The sequence below is a fragment of the Mixophyes fleayi genome, chromosome 9 (genome assembly GCF_038048845.1).
Source record: "Mixophyes fleayi isolate aMixFle1 chromosome 9, aMixFle1.hap1, whole genome shotgun sequence".
NCBI lineage: Eukaryota > Metazoa > Chordata > Amphibia > Anura > Limnodynastidae > Mixophyes > Mixophyes fleayi.
In genome coordinates, this window is record NC_134410.1 from 82,919,989 (window position 1) to 82,940,719 (window position 20,731).

The following is a 20,731-nucleotide window of genomic DNA, read 5'->3' on the forward strand; positions in this document are numbered from 1 at the left end:
TCCTAGGAGCTGGCCTCCTGACGCCCTAAAGGCTTTCGATCGCCTGAAGCAGGCCTTCGCGTCTGCCCCTGTTCTCTCCCACCTGGACCAACTGAAATCCTTTTATCTAGAAGTCAATGCTTCCGTTGTTGGTATTGGTGCGGTCCTGTTCCAAAACTCCAAACTTAGCACGCACCTCCCCTGTGGCTTCCTTTCTAAGAGATTCCTGAGTCATGAAAAGAACTACGGCATCGGTGACAAGGAGCTCCTCGCGATCAAATCAGCCTTGGAGGAGTGGCGTCACCTCTTTGAAGGTTCTCGTCACCCTGTGACGGTCTTAACAGACCATAAGAATCTGCTCTACATCAGTGAAGCACGGTGTCAACCCACACCAGGCACGATGGGCATCTTTCTTTTCCCGTTTTAACCTAATCTTGACATACCATCCCGGGTCCAAAAATGTGCGGTGGACACACTCCTCTAAACTATCTGGACATGCTGGAGTCAAGAAGACGTATGAGTTGCATACGTCTGATATTCGAAGATTCGTGGCTTCCTGCGCGACTTGTGCCCGTTGTAAGAACCCTAGATTGGCACCTTCTGGCCTTCTGCAACCCCTCCCTATTCCTGATCTTCCATGGCAGAGCATATCTATAGATTTCATCATTGATCTCCCTGTTAGCGATGGGTTTACTACCATTTGGGTTGTGGTTGACAGATTCTCTAAGATGGCCCACTTCGTAGCCTTGGTCGCTCTTCCATCTGCATCTCAGCTGGCTACCATCTTGATCAAGGAGATCTTTAGGCTTCATGGCTGTCCCCGTGAAATCATCTCGGATCGTGGAGTCCAATTTGTGTCGCAGTTCTGGAGGGCCTTTTGTAAGATACTCGGTTCCGAACTCAAATATTCTTCTGGCTATCATCCCCAAACCAATGGCCAGATGGAGCGCGTCAACCAGGACCTTCAATCCTTCCTACAATGTTTTTCTTCGGAGAACCAATAATTTTCACCATTACGAATCCTCCGGTTCCTCTCCATTCTCTATTGTTTATGGAACCCAGCCCACCCTCCCTTATTTCTCCAACCATATTCCGTCCCCGGTTACTGCTGCAGATACGCTTATTCGGGACTTCTCTCACATTTGGTCAGTGACCAAAACCGAACTTCAGGAGACTTCCCAACGCTACAATCAAGCTGCCGATCGTCATAGAAGACATATTCCCTTGTTTCAGGTCCATGACAAGGTTTGGTTGTCTACCCGCAACCTCAAACTTCGAGTACCCTCTCAGAAATTGACTCCCCGTTATATTGGTCCCTTCCCTATAACTCACGTTATCAACCCCGTAACTTATAGACTCCAGCTGCCCCCCTCTCTAAGGATCCACAATGTGTTTTATATTTCCCTCCTCAAACCACTGATCCTTAATAAATTTCATCCCTTGCCCCATCACCCTGCTACTATTCGGACTGCTGTTGGCGAAGAATTCGAGGTCAGCCGCATCTTAGACTCCTGTATTCTTCACGGACAGGATCAATTCTTAGTTCATTGGAAAGGCTTCGGGCCAGAGGAGAGATCCTGGGTGAATAAAGAAGATCTCCACGCCCCACGTCTATTAAAACAATTCCTCAAAGAGAGGCCTACCCGACAAGGAGAGGGAGGAGGTACTGTCAGGCGCCGTCCCCGTGCCGCTTTTTCCGCACAGGGATGGGCGCCTGTCTCTGTCCATAGACGTCTAGACGCACTTCCGGGGTCACAGCAGCTGCGCAACGGGACGCCAGCCACAGTCTCCAGCGGTGGTGTTCAGCGTCACCACTGCCGATAGGTAGCCCTGCCCCCTTCCTCTATTTATTCCTGAATCTGGCACCTAATGAGTGCCAGAGTATTAGGTCTCCTGATCTCCAGCGTTATAGTATATTCCTTGTGCCTCTCAGTGTATTGACCCGGCTTCGTTCCTGACTACCTCTGTTTCTGGATTCCACGTGTATTGACCCGCCTACGTTCCTGACTACTTCTGTTTCTGGATTCCACGTGTATTGACCCGGCTACGTTTTGACCACTCTCCTGTCTCCCGTGCTCCTGGTACCTGACCCGGCTAGTTAATTGACCACGCTTCGGATTTCCCTATTGCTCCTTCTGATACGCACGGCGTGACCTGGACCGCCTGACTCCTCTTCCATCTCGCGCGCTTCACTGGTTGCTCCCTCTGAGGACCGAGACCTGCGTGTCTCCCACAGCAAAGTCACGTTAGACTCCGCGTCTGTCAGGCGCCGTCCCCGTTGATCCCCTGTCAGTTGGGAACGGACGCCTTCCTTCTTCCTGCTAGGCAACAGTCGCGCTGCAGCTTCCGTCTGAGAGGTCTGTCGGGCGCATGCGCCCTGCTACTTTTCCCACGGGATCCCCGCCTCCTGGCTCCTCCAATCATCAGTGTACCTGCCCTATTTAAACCTGGCTCTGGCGCCATTAGGGTGCCAGAGTAACAGGTTCATACCTAGTGTCCTGGTTCTCCTACTTCCTTGTTCCCTTTTGTGCTTCCATTATTCTGCTCTCCGTTGTGACCCGGCTTGGCGACCATCCTTATCTGTGTGACCCATATTGTACTGCGACCTCGGCTTGTTGACTACCCTCTCGGATTCTCCCTGGTACCGTATATTCCTGATTAACTTGACCCGGACAGTCTGACCCTTCTACACTACACCGGCAACTGGCTAGTAGTGCCGCGACCTGCGTACCCTGTGCAGCGAAGTCCAAACCTCCTTGCGGGGATCCCTGGCGAAAACCAGGGGTACGTTAGACTCCGCACCTGCTAGTTCAGTTGCGCTAATTCCGGTTAGTGTTCAGTTCCGTTATGCTCCTCAGAAGGCCTGCGGCCTGACAGCGCCTCTTTGGTGAGTAGTGCTGAAACCAGTAAGCTACGCACTCCTAGTTCCGTGACAGGCAATGGTCGGGACCCATTCTAAGCAGCGCTGCATCCAGGCAACGCTAAACAGCCGGGTGTGTGCACATTTAGTAAAATAACAGCCTGCAGGCTAATTAATCTATTTATTTAATTAAGCAGCCCCTGGGGGTACTTTACAGGCAGGGCTCTGATTGGCTACTTTCTGTATTTAAGGTAGGGAGGGCTTAGCCTCCCAGCTGGTTATAGCGTCTCTTGAGGAGTTTCTGACCTGCTGTGTTTTGTGCCAGGTGTATGCTGCTGATACTCTGGATTGACCTATCGTTGTGTCCTCTTGCTTGTTATTTGACCTTGCCTGTTTCTGATTGCCCTGACCTCTGGACCTGTTTCTTGGATTCTCTTGCTTGCCGCCAGTCCTGATCTTATTGCCTGTCTCCGTCCTTCCTATCTGCTACAGACCCCCTGACCTCGACCCGACTACCGACTACTATCTATATACTCCATCTTCCATCTTCTGTGGTGTTGCTCATAAACTTAGACTACATTAGAGTTAAGTCCTGGGGGCATCCAAGTACCTGTGAGCATATCAAACTCTATGGGAAAGGCGGCTGCTATAGGTGAAGGCCTCTTCCACCAGTTCTGTAAGTTTATGACAACACCCGCCAGTCTAATACTGTTCCCCTCCACTGGAACGACCTCCCCCGCTCTAACTGACTGTCATCTAACTTGTTTCAAACAGGTTCTTAAAACTCACCTGTTCCTCAAACCTACCAGGCTATCCCTAACCCTCTCTCCATGCTTGTTCTCATCACCTCTCTTTTCCCTGCGATTTACCCTTTCCTCTTGCTCTAGATACCCTCCATTGAATCCCCTTTGTGTTTGCTGTCTGTTTGCCCTCCCGTTAGGATGTAAGCTCTTACGAGTAGGGCACTCTCTCCCCTCCTGTCTCTATACCTATTCTTCTGTTCCAACTTCACTGTACTAGCTATGCTGGGAGCTTTTGGAGTCTTGGTATTATGCATTTATTGTTCTGTACTGTTTTACCCTGTATGGTCTACTGTTTGTATTAAGTACAGCGCTGCAGAAATCTTATGGTGCTCTGTACATAAAGGATAATAATAATAGTAATAATAATATTCTGTCATCATGAGATGAAATGGAAAACTACAATGAGCAAGTGTTTGTTCTGGACCATAAAATAGCCCTGATTTTATGGAAAATGAGGTAGCAATGAGTAGTATTACATCCTTAATATCAGTAATAAAAATGAAAGCAACTCTGTAGACTAACAAAATTGAAGAAGATAACTTGCAATATGAAGAAGTTAATAATAATTGGAATAGAATGATGTGGTGGATAATACCTATTTCTAGGACCAATGAGAGATTAATCACACAACAGCAATTGGTGCCTTCTGGATGGGCATTACATATAAAGGATGAGGAATGGAGTAGTCCTATCATTGTAGGACAATGAAAGGCTGACCTCTGTTTCAAGCGGACTGTAACAGGTGGAGGGCAGTGCAAAATTAGGCAGTTTACTCACATTCAGCAGACACTGGCCTGTCATGGAAGCCTAGATGGCTCTTTATGTTAGAATAGGAGTTCTACGCTCCATCTCCTTATTTACCTTTTTCCCGGATTTCGGCAACCTGGTTAAGTTACAAGTGTTTGTGGCTTCACATCCACCCAACAATGCTAATGTCACGGTTACAAACAGAAGTACAGCTAGGAGTCACGAATATGGTGAAAACACTCTGTGTTTATTTGCAGACAAGTATAAATAACAGGTAGTCAGGAGTAGTGGTAATTACCAGGTGCAGGCTGATGCAGGAAATAATATAAATGTCCAGAAACAAGCAGGTACACAGCTAATGCAGGGAAGCAGGGGTATGAACAGATTCCAGTCAGCATGAACCAGAGGAGCAAGGCAGGAGGAAAAATCCACAGGTAATACAGGATATGACATCAGAATAGGACAACAATAACCAGCCATGTGTGCTGGGAGTGACAGGTATATAAAGGGAAAACCACACCCAGGTGCATGGGATAATTGGTGAACATGAAGGTTAACCCCTAATGCAGACAATAAGGCACAATAGCAGCACCTCTGGTGAATGGAGGTACTGCCAATACAAATATAATAATAAGGACAAAAAAGGCAGGAGCTGCCATGCAAAGCAGAATGTAATGCATAAGCTGTAGGCAGATCCTGACAGTACCCCCTCCCTTAAGGGCGGATTCCAGAAGCCCAATTACCATAAAAGGCTGAGTTCATCGGAATCATAGTCCAGAATTGGGGGCCCGGCAGAAAAGTCCTCGTCCATGGGCAAAGGAGGCCATGCCAGCTGCCTGTTCAAGCACTGCAGAACCACCTCTTTTCTTACGTCCTCCTCTCTTACGGGACTTCCTTAGAGTTGGGACCTGTGCCAACTGGGTGGAGCACAAGGGTATCTCTTGACCAGGTGAGGTGGGTGGTACTGATGATACTGCTGAGGCCCCGCAAGATAGCATAGCGGGAGGTGGTGGTGAAAACTTGCTGATCACTGCCTCAACAAATAGTTGTAAGTCAGATAGAATGGGGTGATCAGACTCAACAAAAGGGTTTGCCCATTACATAGCCTCTCCTCTAAAATGTGTTAACAAAAACAAAACTTGCCTCTGTGGGTCACTGGCAAGGCTAGGTACTGAGGGGAAATAGGAAGCACAAAACCTCAGTAGAGCACTAAATTGAGAAAGGTGCCCCTCAAAGGTAGGTGACAGCTCACACTTGGCACCCTTGGCAACGGATGGCTCGGACTTGGCAGCAGGCCTGGACAGGACGGCAGACTTGGCAGCAGACCCGGACAGGAGGGCAGACTTGGCAGCAGACCCGGACTGGGCGGCAGGCTTGGCAGCAGGCTTGACAGGAGACCCAGACTGGGTGGCCGGCTTGGCAGGAGGCCCGGACTGGGCGGCAGACTTGGCAGCAGGCCCGGACTGGGCGGCAGACTTGGCAGCAGGCCCGGACTGGGCGGCAGACTCGGAAGGGACAGCGCTGTGAGAAGCCTCAGAGCAGACAGCACCAAGTGGTAACTCGGGCTGAAGCGCATAGAGTAGCAACTCGGGCTGAAGCGCATAGAGTAGCAACTCGGGCTGAAGCGCATAGAGTAGCAACTCGGGCTGAAGCGCATGGACAGGCAACTCGGGCTGAAGCGCATGGACAGGCAACTCGGGCTGAAGCGCATGGACAGGCAACTCGGGCTGAAGCGCATGGACAGGCAACTCGGGCTGAAGCGCATGGACAGGCAACTCGGGCTGAAGCGCATGGACAGGCAACTCGGGCTGAAGCGCATGGACAGGCAACTCGGGCTGAAGCGCATGGACAGGCAACTCGGGCTGAACCGCATGGACAGGCAACTCGGGCTGAAGCGCATGGACAGGCAACTCGGGCTGAACCGCATGGACAGGCAACTCGGGCTGAACCGCATGGACAGGCAACTCGGGCTGAACCGCATGGACAGGCAACTCGGGCTGAACCGCATGGACAGGCAACTCGGGCTGAACCGCATGGACCGGCAACTCTGGAGCGGACTGTAATGGCAGCGCCCCCTCTGGAGAAGACTGTAAGGGCAACGCCCCCTCTGGAGGAGACTGTAAGGGCAGCGCCCCCTTTGGAGAAGACTGTAAGGGCAGCGCCCCCTCTGAAGCAGGCTGAAGCTCAGGAACAGAGACAGCGGCTGAAGACTCGGAACTGGAGACAGCGGCTGAAGACTCGGAACTGGAGACAGCGGCTGAAGACTCGGGACCGGACACAGTGGCAGGAGACTCTGGACCGGACACAGTGGCAGCAGGCTCCAAGCTGGAGGCAGATGGTGTGACCTCAGAGCTGGAGGCAGATGGTGTGACCTCAGAGCTGGAGGCAGATGGTGTGACCTCAGAGCTGGAGGCAGATGGTGTGACCTCAGAGCTGGAGGCAGATGGTGTGACCTCAGAGCTGGAGGCAGATGGTGTGACCTCAGAGCTGGAGGCAGATGGTGTGACCTCAGAGCTGGAGGCAGATGGTGTGACCTCAGAGCTGGAGGCAGATGGTGTGACCTCAGAGCTGGAGGCAGATGATGTGACCTCAGAGCTGGAGACAGAGGCTGGCACCTCGGCACAGGAGACAGAGGCTGGCACCTCGGCACAGGAGACAGAGGCTGGCACCTCGGCACAGGAGACAGAGGCTGGCACCTCGGCACAGGAGACAGAGGCTGGCACCTCGGCACAGGAGACAGAGGCTGGCACCTCGGCACAGGAGACAGAGGCTGGCACCTCGGCACAGGAGACAGAGGCTGGCACCTCGGCACAGGAGACAGAGGCTGGCACCTCGACACAGGAGACAGAGGCTGGGACCTCGACACAGGAGACAGAGGCTGGGACCTCGGCACAGGAGACAGAGGCTGGCACCTCGGCACAGGAGACAGAGGCTGGCACCTCGGCACAGGAGACAGAGGCTGGCACCTCGGCACAGGAGACAGAGGCTGGCACCTCGGCACAGGAGACAGAGGCTGGCACCTCGGCACAGGAGACAGAGGCTGGCACCTCGGCACAGGAGACAGAGGCTGGGACCTCGACACAGGAGACAGAGGCTGGCACCTCGACACAGGAGACAGAGGCTGGCACCTCGACACAGGAGACAGAGGCTGGCACCTCGACACAGGAGACAGAGGCTGGCACCTCGACACAGGAGACAGAGGCTGGCACCTCGACACAGGAGACAGAGGCTGGCACCTCGGCACAGGCGGCTGGTGCTGGCGCCTCAGGACCGGCGGCTGAAGCTGGCAGATTGGGTCTCTTCCCAGAGAACAGAAATGGTGGAGCATAAACAATTTTGGAATGCGGAGAGGAAATAACAGGAGATGGTTCAGTTAGCTGACGTGGTCTACGGACAGGACAGTCCTGCTAGAAATATGCATTGCTTGCACAGTAGAGACACAACTTGTATGTTATCCTGCGCCGCCGTTCCTCTTCGGTCAGATGGGGGCGTGGACCACCTGTGTACTGGGAATTTGTTACCTCATACTTCATAGAAAACAGCAAATTGGTAGTACTTTTAAGAGGTGCTGTTTGCAACGGTTCATCAGCAGAGAAGGTGGATTTAGACAGATCAGCAGCTTCTGAATTAGGAGAGACAGAATCTGACAATCTCCTAAGCGGGTCCAAAAGCAAAGTGGAAAATTTAGCCAGCTGGGAACGTAGCAATATAATGTCCATCTGTAAAGTTTGTAGCAGTAGCAATTCCAAGACTGGTGAAACAGACATGTTGCAAAACACAAATGAAAACTTGATTGCAGAAAAGGGTCCCAGAAATAAAACTTTCACCTGACTCCAAAGCTGTTTTGTGGGCTGGTTATACTGTCACAGTTACAAACAGAAGTACAGCTAGGAGTCACGAATATGGTGAAAACACTCTGTGTTTATTTGCAGACAAGTATAAATAACAGGTAGTCAGGAGTAGTGGTAATTACCAGGTGCAGGCTGATGCAGGAAATAATATAAATGTCCAGAAACAAGCAGGTGCACAGCTAATGCAGGGAAGCAGGGGTATGAACAGATTCCAGTCAGCATGAACCAGAGGAGCAAGGCAGGAGGAAGAATCCACAGGTAACACAGGATATGACATCAGAATAGGACAACAATAACCAGCCATGTGTGCTGGGAGTGACAGGTATATAAAGGGAAAACCACACCCAGGTGCATGGGATAATTGGTGAACATGAAGGTTAACCCCTAATGCAGACAATAAGGCACAATAGCAGCACCTCTGGTGAATGGAGGTACTGCCAATACAAATATAATAATAAGGACAAAAAAGGCAGGAGCTGCCATGCAAAGCAGAATGTAATGCATAAGCTGTAGGCAGATCGTGACAGCTAACACGTTTTACAAACAGCAAGATGTATAACCAATAGGTTATAGGCCCAGCACTTTGTTTTGAAGAAAGCACTTAAACAAAAAGAACAGTAGCAGAGATACACAGAAATAAAAGGAAGCTAATACATCAGAAAAGTCCTTTATTTAGTTCACAAAGAAATATGCCCAGTGCAGACGCCAGTATGAGCTTTGATATATTGAAAGGCTCTGAGAATTACACAACATGAAAATTCACCATGGAAATGCAGCCTAAGCAGTAAAAGTTGTGGAAAGTCACGATTAATCCAGTGGCAAGCCCAAACGCTGAGGAGGTGGCTATAGCCATGGGCACCATAGGCTTAGCTGTAGAACAGCACATGTACTCCATCATATATGGGAAAGAGTCAGCATGAGACATTTGGACTGCACTACAAACTGCGTATGACGAAAGAGGTCTAATGAGAAAGATAAACTTGAGGCGGACACCCCAGCCTGTCTCAGATACTGCAATCTGAACAGCTGGTCATGATTGGTGTTGCCTTAGTTAATTAACAATGAATACACCTTTTCTGCAACCACAAAGGATTTATTATGGTGTCCTTACGTTCACCAGAACCATTTATTCATTTTTCACACTTAAATCACATACACATGTAGCATGAGCCTCCCTGGGCTTCGTAAGTTCACAAAGAATCATGGAAAACACACTAGATTAAATTTATTTAATCTGAAAAATGTTTCCAAGGCTTATTTGAAAAATATAATAACAAAGACATACAATATGTTGCACAAATTAGTTTCAGAAAATAAAGTAGGAAATAAAAACCAGAGTCCCTACTTAGAAGTTCAGGAATTGGCGTATGAGGAGTACACATTAAGAAGAATGGCACATTTCAGTCGTGATAGACCCCCTCAAAATGAACACTGTACTACTGATGCAAGGGATTTTTAAACCATTTCTTGTTGGCTCTTCACCCCCCCACCTTAGGAATTTTATTTTCACCGAGTTAGATGGATGCCCAAAATGACACAGGGCTTTCAAAGTAAATTATGGATGACCTGAGACCTGGCATTTCACAAGACCTGAGTTCTCACCTCTGCTTGTTCAGCCTGGCTAAGTCTAACTCCTCTGTATACACAAACTACTCAGAGATTTTATCTGTCTCTGGGCCTGTCTACTTTCAAAAGACCATTGACACTTGCCTAGGTCAGACTCAGGTCAGTTAACCAAATGAGTCTGCATTGAATGTAGTAGACAGTCAAAAGAAGGACTACTGGTATATGTAGTCGGGGGCCACTAGACACTTCAGCTGCAATCAAGAGTGGTTCACTTTGCTGAAACCATGTGAACCCATACCTGTTAAAGGAATTGTAGATAAAGTTCTTACTGCAAAAAGGTCGGGACAATCACAGTGTGCCTAAGCATAAAAGGTGGGTCTGTCTTTACAGGTATCCAAGGCATCCTGTATGTACAGGATTTGGGAAACAACCTTATTGCTATAAGCATCCTTGAAATAAAAGGGTGCGAATTCCAATTCGCAGAGGGCACATGTGTGTTAAAAAACAAAAGGGTGGGGGTCATGGTTTAGGCACCATCCGGGAAGGCTGCATTCATTGTCAGCTCCTCACTCCACTGGGCAAAACACCCACCAATATCGGGTGTTCGCGTCAGTACATACCCCATGAGTCTCACGGGAGTCCACTTCCGTCATCTAGACCAGTTTGAGACCCATTGAGAAAAGATGCAGGCATACATTCTCCTCTATATGGATCTATCCAGCACCTCTCCCCCTAATTGATGCGGGCTTGCTCAGTGCCATCCCTGGAGCTCAACCTCGCTCACCCTCATTGCCGGACATCGCGACCACATACCTGTCATCCGGTCCGGATGATTAAGGAACCCCAGGGCTTGCTGCAACAATAGAGAATCTTCGAGCTGGATACTGCTTCCCCTGTCGCGTTTGGAAGCACACACGCACTCACCTGGACTGGACTGTGAACATCTCCATGCTGCTACTTTCAAGGCAAGTACCGTTAGCTCTAGTGCATCCTGATGTGTGCGGTTCAATTGAGGTGAAATCAGTTAGTGGCTACAGATATTTCATGACACTCATTGATGATGCCACTAGGATGGCACACGTTTACTTTATTAAAGCCAAAAGTGTAATTTTCAACAAAATTGCAGAATATAAGAGCCTGGTGGAGATTGAAATAGGTCTGAAAAAAAAGTCTTGAGATCCTACAATGGCGGAGAGTATGACAGCAAGAATTTAGCTGAATTCTTAAGGAAATAAGGCATACAGCACCAACTAACAATTGCCTACACGCCAGAGCAAAATAGTGTGAATGAGTGAGCAAACCGCACAATTGTTGAACGAGCACAGACCCTGTTAAATGGCGCAGGCATTGAAAAAAGTTTTTGTCCGGAAACATTGTCCACTGGCAGTATACCTTAAAAACCCTGCTTTACCAGTGGCTGTAAAAGGTAAAGCACCACTGGAAGCATGGTGTAGGAAAAATCCAAGTGTCAATCATCTTGGTGTATTCAGCTATAAGACATATGCACATATTCCTAAAGAAAGAAAACGAAAGTTAGATCCCAAGTCAGTGGAGTGTGCCATGCTTGGATACTGCCCAGAGAGTAAAGGGTACAGACATTGGGACGTTATAAATAAACGTGTTATGAAATCCAGAGATGTGGTGTTTCCCAAAATCACGTCACCTAGCGGAATAGTGGAACAGCAAGCACAGCAAAAGTTTGTAATGCTGGATGTACAGGCAGCAGTAAGCGTGTCTGAACCCGAAAGTGTTCATGCGAAAATCCAACCAGAAAGCAGAAGTTCTGTGAGGAGTAACAAAGATATTCCCCCTAAGAGGTATTGCAAGGAATTTGCTAGCATAGCCTGCTGTCAACTGCAAAACATTCAAGAGGCAAAAATTAAGTAACGGCTGGAAGAGTGGAAGTCGGCGATGGATACACAGATGGCAACTCTGGATGATAACCCCATACATGATAACCCCATACATGGACTGTAGTTGACAGGCTGAGTGACCAAGAACAAGTGGTTCTTTTGTAAAAAGGCGAATGCGAATGGAACCATTGCCCACTATAAAGCCTGCCTTGTTGTCAAGGGATACACACAAAAGCCCATGTAACGCTTCGGTTCCGCAAGTAGTACCTGTCCTGTTACCCGCATTTCATTTATCTGGAAACTGCCATGTTCCAGCATCAGACCAACTTCATTCATTCATTCAGCTATATTCAGAACTGTGCAGGTGCAAGCCTATTGCACTTCAGGATCTCCTCCCTCTTTTTCATTGGCTAAGCACTTCTGAAGCACTATTTAAACCTCCTGGATTCACCTGTCTGATGCCTGTTCTTCAAGCTTACTTCCTGTAGCCTGTGGTTCTGGTTCCTGTTCTCCTCGTGGTTTGCCTGTGTTCCAGTCTGCTCTCAGTCTCCTGCTGTGTTGAACTATTGCTGCTCCAGCACTGCTACTACCATCTCCAGTGTACTTCATCGCGACAGCTCCAGTTCTCTAACCGCTATCACTGTGAGCCATAACTGCCTTGGTGACTCATTGGCTGTTCTCCCTCAGCTACATCTGCTTTCCCGTGTGTGCTCAGCATACTCCAGTGCTGTACTCCCGCTGTTCCAGTATCTCTACCAATCACCATTGGATAAACCATTGTGACAGCCTCTGCTTTTCCTCGTTGTACCACAGGACATCTATTCTCCTTGTGCCTCATTTGTTTCTACCCGTGTTACCTGGCTCCTCCACACCGTTCTGCTGTTCACCCACTCACAGGACCGTGACCTGCAGGTTTGGTGCCGCTAAATTCATACCTCCTTGCGGGGGTTCCTGGTGAAAACCACCTGCTTGTTAGACTCCGTGCCTGTGGGTGGGCTAAGCCATGTCCAGCAGAGCATAGGGGTCAATTTCCCATAAGCCAACCATGACAGTCCAGGGATCGACTACGGAGAGATCTTCTCATCTGTTGCAAGATACAGCACCCTAAGATTTGTCATTGCCATTTCTGCTATCCATGATTTGTTGCTTTACCAACTTGACTTTGACTGAATGGGGAGATAGTAGAGGGGATTTATATGGAGCCACCTGAATACTATAATGACAGCGTATTCCAAGAGGGAAAAGTCTGCCTCCTAAAGAAATCCCTATATGACCTAAAGCTAAGTGGTCGTTGTTGGTATTAAAGACAGGACGCTGTGCTGCTGCTAGACATGGACTTTATTAGGTCAGAGATTTATCATTATTTGTATTGCAAAACTATTGAGGAAAAGTTGTTCATCATAGTGGTGTATGTAGATGATATGTTGCTAGCAGGCCAAGAGAGACACATCACCAGTGTAAAGCATATGTTGAAACAAAAGTTCATATTAAAATAAGTTGTTAGGCATGATTGTACAAGATCTAAACACAGGGACTGTTGATCACATTACATTTCATTACATTGAAAATATATTTACAAAGTGCAGAATGTGTAATTCAAAACCAGTGAGCACACCTATTGATAAAAGCTTAAAAATGACACCAACAAGCAGAAAATAGAGAAGGAAATTAATCAAATCCCTTACCAAAGTGCTATTACTAGCTTAATGTATGCAAGTATTTGGACTCGTCCTGACATCACACATGCGTGTGAATCAATTTGCTATCAATCCTGTAAAACAACACTGGATTGCAGTGAAAAGAATCCTAAGATATTTGAAAGTTCTTTAAGTTTGGGATTTACAAAAAACAAAAATTCAACTTTAGAGAATTTCAGTGATGCTGATTGAAGATCTAATGAGGATGATTGCCGTTCCTACATAGGGAACCTGTTTGTCTTGGCAGGCTCAGCCGTCAGCTGGGCAAGCAGAAAGCAACCCACTCTTGCCCTATCCACCACTGAGGCGGAATACATAGCACTTACAGAAATCGCAAAAGATGCTTTATGGCTAAAGGAGACTTTGTGCGTACTCGGTCTTCTTTGTCAGAGTGAGACCATCAACATTGAGTGTTATAACCGAGCAATTGATTTGTCTTCCAGTACAAAGTACTATGGACGGTCCAAACACATTGTCATAAGACAGCACTTCATACATGAGTTAGTGGAGAAAAAGTCTGTCAGTGTGAGTTATATGATAATCCAGTTATCATGTTAACAAAGGGACTGACATCACACTTGCTAACTGTGTTCCTGAGAAAATGTGTCTGGAATATACTTAATTAATTTGTGGGCAGCACGGGGGCATAGTGGTTAACACTTCTGACTTGCAGCACTGGGGTCAAGAGTTCAATTCCCAACCATGGCCTTATCTGTGAGGAGTTTGATTGTTCTCCCCGTGTTTGCGTGGGTTTCCTCCGGGTGCTCCGGTTTCCTCCCACACTCCAAAAACATATTAGTAGGTTAATTGGCTGCTAACAAATTGACCCTAGTCTGTGTGTGTGTGTATGTTAGGGAATTTAGACTGTAAGCTCCAATGGGGCAGGGACTGATGTGAGTGAGTTCTCTGTACAGCGCTGCGGAATCAGTGGCGCTATATAAATAAATGGTGATGATGATGATGTGTTTCACCATATGCTTGTTTTGTTTAATTAACCCTTGTTTTCTGGTCTTCTGTCTGACACTGAGAGAGGCGGATGCAGTCTGTATAAGCTGCGTACCATTATATGTAAATGCCCTCAAATCACCCAATATCAGTGAATGGAGGCTCCCCGTTATATCCCTATATGTAATAGGAGCCTATACCACCACAGCAGATATATTATCCTGCACAGATGTGCAGAGATACAGAGTGTATAGGGACACTGCCATACACGATAATCTGTCTGCATATGAGTGTATACAGAAACCTCTATATGCAGACTGCATTAACTGTTATTGCCTGTTGCTACAGACTACAACAGTGAGTACCTGCATCAACTGTGTTTGTTACCAATAAACCGGCAACCTGGTTAAGTTAAAAGCGTTTGTGGCTTCACATCCTCCCAAGACCGTTGACACCTTTTACAAACACAAAAAGGTATAACCAATACTTTAAACAAGTATCAAAGGCATGAAAGGATCTCCAGTGTCTCTTCTCTCAGAAAGGCAATGTTACTGTGGTATTAGTAACAGCAGAAGGAACCTGAGACAATGCTAAAGAGACAGGACAAGCAGCAGATACACTCATTGCTTCACAGAGCCTGCTCTGATATATGATCCCTAAACTGGAGCTTCAGCTTCCTGATTCAGTATCATCAGATCACAAACCAGGTTAGTAGGAAAAACTTTCGTAACAAGTACAATATGAGCAGGTCTCAATAAATATGCCCAAAATCTGGGAGGCAGCTCCACCAGTTTGGAGAATATGTATGCTGAGTTACATTTGGTGTTATACATAATATACTGAGCTATAATTGGTATCAAGTATATACCAGTACTTAGTATTATGAGCTGATCTAGGCTTTTACCAACGTTATGGGGGATGGGGCTGCGATCTTTCTTTCGTTAATGTGTGGAGCTGTGGAGCCAGAAGTGATAATGCCTTCTCACTTTAGGTGTTTTTATATTACAAAAATATATACATTGATCAGCCACAACATTGAAACCACATAACTAATATTGTATAGGTCCCCCTTTTGATGCCAAAACAGCTCTGATTCATTGAGGCATGGCCTCCACAAGACCTCTGAAGGTGTCCTGTGGTATTTGGCAGCAAGACGTTAGCAGCAGATCCTTAAGTTCTGCAAGTTGCAAGGTGGATCCTCCATGGACCAGACTTGTTTTTCAATAACATCCCACAGATGGTCGATTGGATTAAAGTCTGGGGAATTTGGAGGCCAAGTCAACAGCTTGAACTCTTTATCATGTTCATCAAGCCATTCCTGGACAATTTTTACAGTGTGGCAGGGTGCATTATCCTGCAGAAAGGGCCACTGCCATGAGGGAATACCATTGCCATGAAGGTGTATACTTGCAACAATGTTTAGGTAGGTGGTACATGTCAAAGTAACATCCACATAAATGCCAGGACCCAAGGTTTCCCAGCAGAACGTTGCCCAGAAAATTACACTACCTCCACCGGCTTAGATTCTTCCCATAGCGCATCCTGGTGCCATCTCTTTCCTAGGTAAACAACGCACATGCACCCGGCTATCCACATATGTAAGAAATAGTGATTCATTCGACCAGGCCACCTTCTTTCATTGCTCCATATTTCAGTTCTGGCATGCACGTGTAGGTGCTTTTGGCAGTGGACAGTGCTCAGCGGTTTGTGGCTATGCAGCCCGATATGCATCAAGCTGTGATGCACTGTGTGTTCTGATATCTTTCTATCATAGCCAGCATTCACTTTTCCAGCGATTTGTGCTACAGTAGCTCTTCTATGGGATTGGACCAGATGGGTTAGCCATCACTCCCCACATGTATCGGTCTTGGGCGCCCCTTGATCCTGTCTTTGGTTCACTGGTTGTCCTTCCTTGAACCACTTTTGGTAGGTACTAAGCACTGCAGCCCACAAGCCCTGCCATTTTGGAGATGCTCTGACTCAGTCGTCACCAGGGACACCTCCTGAAAGGCATATCTGCAGCTATGCCCAACTCAAGTAGAGAGCAATTGCATGACAATGTCTTTATTGTATTCAGCCTATGTTTGCATGCCCCTTAACTCTCCCATCCTAAACCTCAAAGAGGCGCAATTCAGCAAAAAAAAGCATAATATTTATGCAGAGATAGATCATTTATTGTGCATGTGCAGAGCGAAAAATCATATTTTACTCTTAAAATGGTCTTGTGTTCAACTCTAAATGATGCCATATGTTGTTAATGTACCTTTCTCATTTAGACCCAGCATCTTTTTCCGTTCACAATTCCTTTCAGAATGATTAAAATGCTCCTGCTTTATCCACCCCAAAATCCAGGGATTCTCCTCCTGCAATCTAACAGCAGCTGCCCTGCTTCTACTACCACTATTATGGCCTGGAAAACCTTTCCCACGTACAGAGGGAGTCCACAGTGGTCCCCATGCAGCAGATTGTGTTTTACAATGCCGGCAGGCATTACACTGGCTTTTCTTCACTGACATCATTAGTTCACATAAGCTGCAGGGAGGCGGGAGCCTCTCTCTATGGTTACAGCTCTCTTCTGGGAACCGTGCAGGTATTTACCTGGGTCACTGTTGGGGCTAATTGCGGGCGGCCATGGTGTCGCCACAGATTTGCTCCCTGGGCAACCGCACTACTCTTGTTACAGTCCTGCTTGCAGCACACTCCACTTTACTTAAATATCAATAACTGCTATTTAGATCAATCAGCCACTAGATGGAGGTATTTAGTGCCATATAGAATATTACAGGAGGAGGGGATTTATAAACCTAGTAAAGGCAGCAATGTGTAAGTTGTGTACATTAAATAAGTAGTTTCATTTTTGTGACTCTTGCCCACTGCCAGAGTCATTAAAGGGTATCACAGGTTTTAATATATTTAAAAACCAGGTAAAAATGACATTACATGATTGTTTTCATTTTTTTCTGAATTGATTATGCACTTTTCCACCATTCCATAATAATTGATTAGTAGCTGGAGCAGTGTACTGTAGGAAGTCAGTCCGGTTAGTCTGCACAGTTTTTGTTTTTGAATAGCTGCTCTTGGCCTTTCTAATTGTTATATCATTTCAGATAAAGCTGCATATTTACACTGTCATTTCTTATGATAAATACGATCAGAAAATAATATAATAATAATAATATAATAATAAATTACTGATCTAAGTGAGGAAATTATATAAAAAAGGATAATATGTAGGTAAACATTTGCCTTTGGTTCCCTTCATTACCTATGCATGTTACTTATGGAATAAATCTCAGTAGCAACTTACTTTTACATGTTCACAACTGTCCAGCACTATGCATCTTCAACTGCTTTCTAATTTATGATTGTCACATGTTGTGGTCCTATATTTCATGCTTATTTTATTTGCATATATTATTTTATAGTAGCATATATATGAATCTGGATAAAATGTTCACTGCACACTTACTTTATTTTAATGCTGAACTTCAGGGATTATTCTTTGCAGTAATGCAGTCCTTAAATATTACTCATTCAAACCATACTCTGTTTTGTCTTACAGATGCTTATCCTAGTACAGAAGTAGTTTATGCTTGGACAAATGGATCTGATAAATCTGTTGCTGTTGCCCCAGATGGCTCTAGACTCAATCAATATGACCTGCTAGGTTTGGTGGAAGGAACTGAAACAATCCGATCAAGCACAGGTATGCAGTAACTTGTTTCATGATAAGGGACAAAAAAGTGCTTCTTGTTTATGTCATTTCACAGGTATCAGTTTACCCAAGGGAATGCCTGAACAAATGCGTCCACACATATGCAGTATTCACCAATGATTGCAAATTAAAAAATCCAAATGACCAGCATGCTCTGTATAGACTATGTAGTACTCATTAAATAGGAAATAGGTGCCCCCAAAAATCACTAAACGAACCTGTGTCCGAGAAAACCATTTCACCAGGCTGGGACCTGATTATACTGCCATCGTATCAAGTCAAAATGTAAAGAAAAATTGAGGGCATACACGTGTGCCAAAGAGAATTATGGTAAAAATGAATACATTTATTGGTATACATTAAAATTGGTCACGCCTTTTGTATTTAAGGTGAAATATAAAAGCATAATTGTGACAAGCGAAAATGTGTGAATTAACCAAAAGATCAAAGTATGATTAGTTGGTCTCCTTTTATATTTTTTATCCTAACTAAATGAATTTATATATCAAATTATCCACAGTGTATTATCTTACATGATCCTAAGATATGTATCCGTTGGTGCTGTCTAACATAATCCGTTCTTGCTTAAATAAAAAAGGCATGCGCAATTTTAGTACATACCAAAAAACTTGTTACTTTTTACTATAATTCTCTTTGACCCTAGAGTGCCCTCTATTGGAATACCCTCTTTTTTACGTTTGCATCACCTATTGGATAAATGCAAAATTGAAATATATAACAAAAATGTATTGGGGTAGGGCTTATATTGTTAATATTTAGGTCTGGTGCAGATCTAAACTAGACTAGGATATACCGCCATAATGCCACAAAATTAAACACCAGCCTGTCCCCTCCCATACGAAAGGACGTACACACCAGACGCATTCCTATAAAATGATATGATATACACAATAATTTTATTTAATGCTCCTACTATTATATTGACTGATCACTTCTTTAACATACCTAGTTGATTAATGTATGTTAATAAAATCGAAGTTTCTTCACTCAAATTGGCCTCTGTATATCAATATTCACTCTAATATTGTCTAATAAGTGTGGTTACACGTTAAATCTTCCTTTCCTATTTACTAATTGGTATTGGTTAGCTTTCAATCATGTAGGTGAGGTCAGCAGATGAAAAGTGCCTTAATATGCATCTAACTTAATCTTTGTAAAACAATAATCTTCTTAGTGTAGTCTAACCGGGGTACATAGAAGTCACATTAACAATACAGACTATAATATATTAACAAGCATTGGATGTGTGAATGAAAGTGTGTGGACTAAATAAACTAAACTGTATGAGTGAGAACTAACAGAGAGCAATCTCAGTGCAGCATACTTGTATATACCATAATACAAGCTCTTAATTGCAAAGCTTACCTAGCTCTAGGCAGTCTTTTATTGGGATAGTGTACTTTAAGGCACTTCGTATCTTCCTATGCCTTGTATATGATTGGAATTTAGCTAATATGAATTATTATAAAGGATAGGAGGGTTGACTTGGGTTGGAGAGCAAAGCAAAAAAAGGAGTAAATCTTCTTCTGGACAAACCATGTTATAATGCAAGTTGGGCAAATTAGTTTATTATTTTGCACATAAGTTAAATATTGGTTGCTTTTTAATGTAGCACACAAATCCTTGATACCTTTATTTTTACACTGAAATTTAAAGTTAATCTAGAACATGCCTATCCATGCTATAAATTTGTCCCCACATTTTAAATTTACCTCCGCCTCCAATGGTTTTGCCTAGGTGCAAAGTTACTCATTTTTTATGCTTTGCTCTCCTTAATGACTCAGACCCAATGTTCTGAGGAGAGGGCTTAGACGCTGAGCCTGCAGTACACATGCTGGCACTGAATATGTCCCAGCAGGAGTCAGAATTCAGCATTGGAACAGTGCAGGTAGGGCATAGTTGCCAATTCTCCCGGAATGTCCAGGAGACTCCTGAATTCCGGGTGCATCTTCTGGACTCCCAGGAGAGCAGGCAATTTTCCCACATCCTGCCCGCTCCTAGTGAAGTGGGCTGGATGGGTGCCTAAATGACGCAATTCATGGTGAATCGCGTCATTTTTACTCACCTCTCTCCCCCAATGTCAAAATGTTGATTTTGTCACGGGGGCGGGGCCAAAATGCAGTGATTGATGCGTTGATATGACAAATGTGTTGATATAGGTGCATCTTATGTGCAGAGCCGTAACTAGGGTGGTGCGGGCGGTGCCGTCGCCCAGGGCGCAAGCCCGAGAGGGCGCAGCAGCCGCCCGCTACTCTCCCCTTTGTGGCACATTAAAAGGTAAAAAAAAAAAATATTTTTTTTTGGCCCCTCCCCCGACTCGCGGCACCCCCCCGCGACTCGTGCGGGGGGGGGGGTGTAGAGTGAGCAGGGAGGGAGGTTGGCACTTGAGCGGGGGGTAGGTGGTGATGAAAGGATCAAATCCTATTGCTGACTGGGAGACAGCTACGCGTCCATCTGTGATGACATCACCGCAGCTGCAGATCCAATGTGACAGCGCAGGGGGGTGGGATGAGTGGAGGACAGCTCCTCTGACTTCCTGACTGACTCACATGAAGAAGTTGTGCAGTAAATAGCAGGTATTTTAACACTCACAGAATCACATATTCACTAGCACCATATGTACACTATAAATGCAGATTATATACAACCTCTAGTTCCTCTCTGAATATCCAGTGTCAGCCTAAGTAATCACTT

The 20,731-nt window shown here is 45.8% G+C and overlaps 1 protein-coding gene across 6 annotated transcripts in view; it reads left to right on the forward strand.

The window, feature by feature from the left end:
- Positions 1-20,731, forward strand: part of GABRA3 (gamma-aminobutyric acid type A receptor subunit alpha3) — a 252,998-nt gene that overhangs the window by 189,579 nt on the left and 42,688 nt on the right. For all 6 annotated transcript variants that reach the window (XM_075184593.1, XM_075184595.1, XM_075184596.1 and 3 more), the window contains one exon: positions 17,864-18,007. In XM_075184593.1, coding sequence (XP_075040694.1) covers positions 17,864-18,007 — 144 coding nt within the window. The remainder of the gene's footprint in view (positions 1-17,863; positions 18,008-20,731) is intronic.